The sequence below is a fragment of the Prionailurus bengalensis genome, chromosome C1 (genome assembly GCF_016509475.1).
Source record: "Prionailurus bengalensis isolate Pbe53 chromosome C1, Fcat_Pben_1.1_paternal_pri, whole genome shotgun sequence".
In the NCBI taxonomy this organism is placed as follows: domain Eukaryota; kingdom Metazoa; phylum Chordata; class Mammalia; order Carnivora; family Felidae; genus Prionailurus; species Prionailurus bengalensis.
This window is the reverse complement of record NC_057345.1, coordinates 86,227,919-86,234,705: the sequence shown is the minus strand read 5'-3', so window position 1 is coordinate 86,234,705 and position 6,787 is coordinate 86,227,919. Positions and strand designations below refer to the sequence as shown.

At 49.3% G+C, this 6,787-nt stretch overlaps 1 protein-coding gene across 1 annotated transcript; it reads right to left on the bottom strand.

Moving 5' to 3' along the window:
* Positions 1–1,446: 1,446 nt before the first annotated feature.
* GPR88 (G protein-coupled receptor 88) lies at positions 1,447–3,586 on the bottom strand. Its single transcript, XM_043575679.1, has 2 exons — positions 3,196–3,586; positions 1,447–2,776 (listed from the first exon to the last, which is right to left on the bottom strand). Exon 2 carries the CDS (start codon positions 2,705–2,707, stop codon positions 1,553–1,555), a length of 1,155 nt encoding a protein of 384 aa, XP_043431614.1. The 5' UTR covers positions 2,708–2,776; positions 3,196–3,586; the 3' UTR covers positions 1,447–1,552.
* Between the last annotated feature and the right edge of the window lie 3,201 nt (positions 3,587–6,787).

Genomic DNA, 6,787 nt, shown 5'->3' with positions numbered 1-6,787 from the left:
TAAAGTGATTTCACATGATGTTGTGTTTCAACTATCTCTAAGCAAATTTAGTAAACCAAAGACGGAAATGACAAGCCTCAAATTCTACATTTTAAAACAGATTCCCATTTGAACTGTTTGCTATATATAACTGAGTTTATGACACCTCCTTCAACAGACACAATATTAATGTTGAGTGCAATGGTAATATATATACGAACTACATAAAGAACAGTGTTGCTTTCTCATGTGTGGCTTGTCTAAACCCTAGGAGAGCACAGACCGCTTTGCAGAGCCAAAACCATTATTATTGATCCATCTTGACTGTGGTTCCATTTGCAAGATAAAGTCCCAGCTGGGAGTTTCTCATAAAGTGGGTCAAGACAAGAACTGTAGGGTGGCCAGCGTATCTCCGTGTCTCTTTTCAAATAACTGACGGCCACTTCTTCTGGTGTCTGGAAGAAGCAAAATGTCCTTGTCTAGAGGGTATTGCTTTAGTATACCACATGCCCAGTAAGTTCTAACATCTAGGAGCATGCAATAGCAGCTAGTATCAGCTGTGCAGTCATGGTATTATTAGTGTTTAATTATATCATGTGCATTGAGATATTTTAAATGTTAAAGAGAAAACAGAAGGACTTATTCTCTTTAGCAACCATTATAGTACAGAATGTTCAAAGCTGCAATCACACTCATAAGGCGAATAAACTGATTACAAAATGAAGGTAGCCACAAGTGTGCATGCTATTAAAAACATGAAACTGGTACCTAAAATAGATAACCCCCTTATTTGTTTTCAAAACTCCATTGCTGGCTCAGGCCACCAATCAGCACAATGGAAAACTTTCACTTCAGCAAGGTAATGCTAATGTTCAGTCTTAGAAGTGCAAAAACGAGTGTAAAATAATAGATCTGTTTTCTCTTCTCTCACTGGCTAAGATTCTATCGCATTCGGCAAGGATGCGACTTTATAAAAACAAACCCTTTTAAGAATAAAGGGCATGAGGTCTTAATGGCAACTCATACTGGTGTGCATACCTGTGGTCTCATTCTTCGGGTTGATACAAAGGCTAAATTATAACAGAAGCATCATCAAAGATAGGTTACTTTCCTAAATACTTCTTAAATATTATTTCCTTCATCAATATTATTTCCTTTGGCTCATGCACACTCGAGGTGCTTCATCTATATTATAAGACGATGAAGGTGGGAACGGTAATACATTATCAAATCTCTTTTTCAAAAACAGTGCTCAAATAAATTAACCTGCTCTTTTGAAAGGTCGGTGTGCAAGTTCTTGAAGTTTCCGGTGTTTTGACTTTCGGATTTCCCTAAAACACAGAAACAAAGGGTAAAAATCAGGTAGCTGTTCAAAATGACTTCGGGGACCCCATTTAGGGAAAGACCTTGGTTCGACAGGTATCCCACCGGGGTCGAAGGCGAAATCTTCGCACCGATTTATCGGGCTCGGCCAGCGGGAGTCTTCGTTCAGGCAGAGGGTACTTGACGAGAGCAGGAGGCCACGCTGACGTCGGCATCTCGGCATCTCCGCTTCCCTCGGGGCCCCGCCGGGTCACCAGTGCTGGCCGGCGGCGCGGGTGCCCAGCTGCGCCTGGGACACCGCGGGCACGGCCGTCGCGGCAGCGGCGGCCGCCGCCGCGTCGCCGACGCCGGGCAGGACGGAGCGCACCGAGCGACGGAACTCCTCGTTCCTCCACGTGTAGAGCAGCGGGTTGAGCGCGGACAGGGCGCAGCACAGGAGCCAGCTGGCCGCCTGCACGCCCCAGGGCACGGGCAGCGAGAAGCCGCTGGCCAGGCTCACCCACACCAGCGGCTGCGTGGCCAGCAGGAAGACGCAGCAGAGCAGAAGCACCGAAAGGCCGCTGAGACGGCGCTGCGCCCGCCGCGGGTGCAGCGCGGGCGGCAGGGGCTGGGCCTGCGCCGGGTGCGCGGCTCCCCCCGGGCCCGGCGCGTGCGGGGCGCCCGGGAAGGCGGCGGCGGCGGCGGCGCAGCCGGGCAGCTGGTGCAGCAGGTGGAAGTTGAGGACGCTGACCCGCTTGACGCTGACGCGCACGCGGCGCACGATGCCCAGGTAGCAGTGCAGCAGCAGCGCCGTCTGCGCCAGCAGCGCCGCGGCGGCCAGCAGCGCCGGGTAGTGGACGCGCGGGGGCGCGGCACCTGGCCGCGGCGCCCAGGGCGGGAGCAGCAGCACGAGGCCCAGGGCGAGCGCCCAGGAGAGCGCCAGCATGCCCGCCGTGTGGCGCCGCTGGTACAGCGCTTGGTAGGTGGCAGGCGCCCGGGTGATGAGCAGGTAGCGGTTCAGGGCCACCAGGCAGTGGGACAGGAGGGACACGGTGAGCCCAAGGCCTAGCAGCCCTCCCCGCAGCAGGCGGTAGCTGCCGCCGGCGCCGTCCCAGTCCGCGGGGGGCTCCGCCGAGCCGGTGGGCAGGAGCCCGAGCACCGCCTCCTGCGGCATCCAGAGGGCGCAGACGCTGAGGTCCGCGGCGCAGCCGTTCACGATGAAGGCGTTGCTGGTGGTCTGCAGCTTTCGGAAGGACGACACGAGATAGATGACCATGCCGTTGGCCAGCGTGCCCCCGATGGCCAGGCCCGAGTACAGAAGGGACACGGGGATGCGCCGGCCCGCCCACGACTCCTCTTCCTCGCAGAGCAGCAGCAGCGATCCCCCGGTGGTGGAGGAGGTGGACGTGGAGGAGGAGTTGGTCATTCTGGCCAACTCTTCACACCTCGCTTGATAGCATCAGCTTCTCATCGCGCGGCCCATCCTGACACCCACCTGCAGGGAGGGCAAAGACATCCCTTCAGCCCTCTGCCACCGACACAAAAGGCTGGAGCAGAATAATGGGCTGGGGGAGGGGGAGAGAAGGAGCTCGAGAAGAACGGGGGTGGCAGATGACAGGTGCCTGCCTCGGAAATGTCTCCAGTGCCAGGGGAAAGGCCTCTTTACATTCAGCAGGAACCAGGGAAGCCCTGGGACAGAGCAATACCAAGAGTCTCCCCATCTCCCCCCAAACACCACACACACACACACACACACACACAGAGGGAGAGAGAGAGAGAGAGAGAGAGAGAGAGAGAGAGAGAGAGAGAGTTGGGAATATTGCCAGATGGAGCCCCTAGTTTCCAAGAGAAAGCAAAGCAGAGATATCCCAGCTGGAGAAAATGCCAGGGGAGAGGGGTTGGGGGATACCTTACTTTTGGGCTGGTCCTTAGCTGGCAGTAGCGGAGGCAGGGATGCCAGGAAATACCTCCTCAGCAGCAGCATCTGTGGTCCCAAAATCAACAGGAGAAACTCAGCTGGGATCAGTGCCAGGAGCAAGTGCTTGCTTCTCCCGAGCAACATCCACACACATGGTCCTAGGCAGAACCCAGCAGCTGCAGGGAGGTTTCTCAGCTGGCAGCAGGGCTGGAGAAGGCTGCAAGCCCAGAAGGGTGGGCAGGCAGGCAGCAGAAGGAAGGATGCTTGGCTGCAAAAGCAGAAGCTGAGCTCAAGAGGAGAGCACCCTGTGCTCAGAAGCAAGAGTGGTGGCTGATGTGGTGAACCCACACGAAGCTCTCTCGTGCTCACTTATACATCACCCAGGGAAAAGGCAGCCTTTCCACGCTTGGCATGAATTATTCAATAGCTTCTATCTTGTGAAAGGGGAAAAAAAATCTTGTTCAGAAAGTCCTGTAATTAACAAGTTTCTCTGTCTTTTCTTTTCTCTCAATCACCTTATTCTTCACCCTGCTTCATTTTTCTTTCCTTCATTTTTTCCCTCCCATCAGTGTTAGAATAAAATTTAATACGCTCCTAATATATGTCATCCTAGCCTCATGCGTTTGGTGGGCAAGAATTTCCTGAGGGACAAATATATTTCTAGTACTCAGGACTGATCTCTTCCATCCCACACTTTCAGAGAGAATTACTTTATATTCTAAGTGAAATTCATATTTTCTTTGGTAAGATACAACATGGACAATTATCCACAGAAAATCCCCACGTCTCAATTTAAATCATAATTTTTATTTTATTCTCCTCATCGAACTCCCTTCCAGAATTTGGCTTGTGTTGGGTACTGAAATGGTTAGAGGGTAAAAATGAAATAAGGTAAAAGTAGGTGTCAGGGAGAAACAAAGAAACCTGAATAATCCACAATGTCAATGACAAAGATGTCTCTTCCTTTATTGAGAACTTTTTATTTTGTGGTCTTAGATGGAGATTTGCAGTCAGATGTTGGAAGTTTCTTTGATGCAGCATTTATTCAGCCATTCCACATGGGAAATTTGCCATAAAAGCCAACCGTCTTTCCCCCTCCCCCCTCCCAGTGATCATTTTTCACTGGGAAACTTACTTATTTGAAAACTTAACTGACTATGGAATATGGTAACCTGGCATGAGGGAAAACAATGCTAGGTGGGGTTTCAGGACACCAGAGTTCTAAGCGGAGCATCCAACAACTGGCCTTGTGATGGGTCATTTTTACATCTTGTCAAATAAGAACTTTTCACCCAGTGACTTCCAACCCCCCCCCTTTCCCCCCCCAAACTTTCTGTGAATACCCATGCATAAATTCAACCCTTCTCCTCCCTAGTTCTGGAAGGCTACCTCCTACCTAACATGTGCTGTAGTCCTGGATCACACAGCATTAAGTCCTTTCCAGGCTGCCCACAAGGGGAACATTTCAGAATCGAGTGCAAGACTACAAGATGTACCTCCTTGGACTTCCTCATGCCCTTTCAAAGAACCGCATTAGTTAATGACTGTTAAGAACTCTAATGGGGTTAGAGCTAAACACGACTTGATGGGTTTAGTCCTTTTAGGCAGCAATTAAGCAGAATCAGTTGAGTTGGGGAATTAAAGAGAAGAAACAGAGATTTGCTTTTCAGAGGACTGAAGGTTCAGATATCAAGTTTATTGATGTTGAAGAGAATTAGCCATTGTCCGTTGCCTGCCGTCATTTGTCTTTATTGAGTCTGAGTACATCAAGCACAGCATGCCCACAAGAGATTCCTCTAATTGTTTATAGAATCTCTGCAAAGAGATTTCTCTAATCTCATTGTTGAGATTAAGATTTCCTCTCACATCAAGGCGATATTTGAATTCCAGGTTCCTGGTCCCAGCTGTTGCTTGTGCGGGCAGAATCCCTGCTGAGGGGCTCTCGTACCTTGCAGTAACTCACCTTTCTGCCAAGACCATGCCTTCTTTCTTTAGCCTTGGCCTGGCAACGACCAAGTTTTTCTTTGTATTTGGTTTGGGTTTTGTTGTAAGCTCCTGAACTTACATAAAATAGGGTGAGGGTTTTTTTTCTGGCTCATTCCCAGCACCAGGACCAGTGCCTGGCATGTAGAAGGTACTCAATAAATAATTACTGAGCCAGTGAATGGATGGCTATATAAATGATGTCATTTTTTTTCCCGTGGTGAAATGATAAGTGATTTTCATGACCACTTCTTTCCTCCTGCACCCAGCAGGAACTTGCCCCATCAACCATCCTTGTGATACATGTCTAGTCTCTCTACTCCCACTGGCTGCTTTCCCTCGGCTTCAAAAATGCCACTTTCACCACCATCTAATAAAAACTTCCCCTGCTCTTCATCTCCTTCTCAAGCTGCCTACACAAGCTCACTCCCTTTCCTGGAAGAATGGCTTGGTTTCTGCTTCTACCTCCTTTTCCTCTGAATGCTTTTGCTCTCATCCCCAAGATAGTTTCCACCTGGCTAAAGTTCCTCCTGTATACAAAATTGCCTCCTGGACATTGTCACTCGTGTGTTCTTTGGGCGTCTCAAACCCCCAGGGTCCAAAACTGATCCCCTCATCTTCTTTCCAAACCAGTCCCTCCTTCTCCTATATTCCAGTCTCAGGGACTAGCATCACCATTATCCTGATGCCTAAGTGAGAATCCTAGCTGTAATTTTTTTTTCAACGTTTATTTATTTTTGGGACAGAGAGAGACAGAGCATGAACGGGGGAGGGGCAGAGAGAGAGGGAGACACAGAATCGGAAACAGGCTCCAGGCTCTGAGCCATCAGCCCAGAGCCCGACGCGGGGCTCCAACTCACGGACCACGAGATCGTGACCTGGCTGAAGTCGGACGCTTAACCGACTGCGCCACCCAGGCGCCCCTGTAATTTTTGATTCCTTCTTTTTTTTCCTCTTCCTCCCTATACCCATCAATCACCAAGTGTCATTATTCTACCACACTAATGTTTTTTAAATGTATTCACTGATCTCTATTCACTCTGCCACTACCTGGTATCAGACAACAATCGTGTCTTCTCTAAATTATCCCAACAAGCTCCTAACTGATGTCTACTTGCAATCTTACCTCCCTCCGACCAAACTGATCTAAGACTAAAAGACAGCATTTGACAGGTGTTAAGCATTTTTTTTATTTTTCCCCACCCTCCATGATAATGTACATTCCTTGAAAGTACGAGCTTTGGGGCGCTTGGGTGGCTCAGTCAGTTAAGCATCTGACTTTTGGTTTCAGCTCAGCTCATGATCTCATGGTCCACGAGTTGGAGCCCCACATTGGGCTCTATGCTGACAGTGCAGACTCTGCTTGAGATTCTGTCTCTCTCCCTCTCTTTCTGCACCTCCCACATTCTTTCTCTCTCTCAAAATAAATAAATAAACTTCAAGAAAAGAAAAGAAAAGAAAAAGAAAATAGGAGCTTTGGTCTGATGACTAGTATTATTGGAAGCCCCCAGAACAATGCCAGATACATAGTATACCCTTAATACTTGTTGGAAGAAATAGTGAGCAAAAGTCACTATTGTGCTTAAATTCTTCCACTAAGACCCT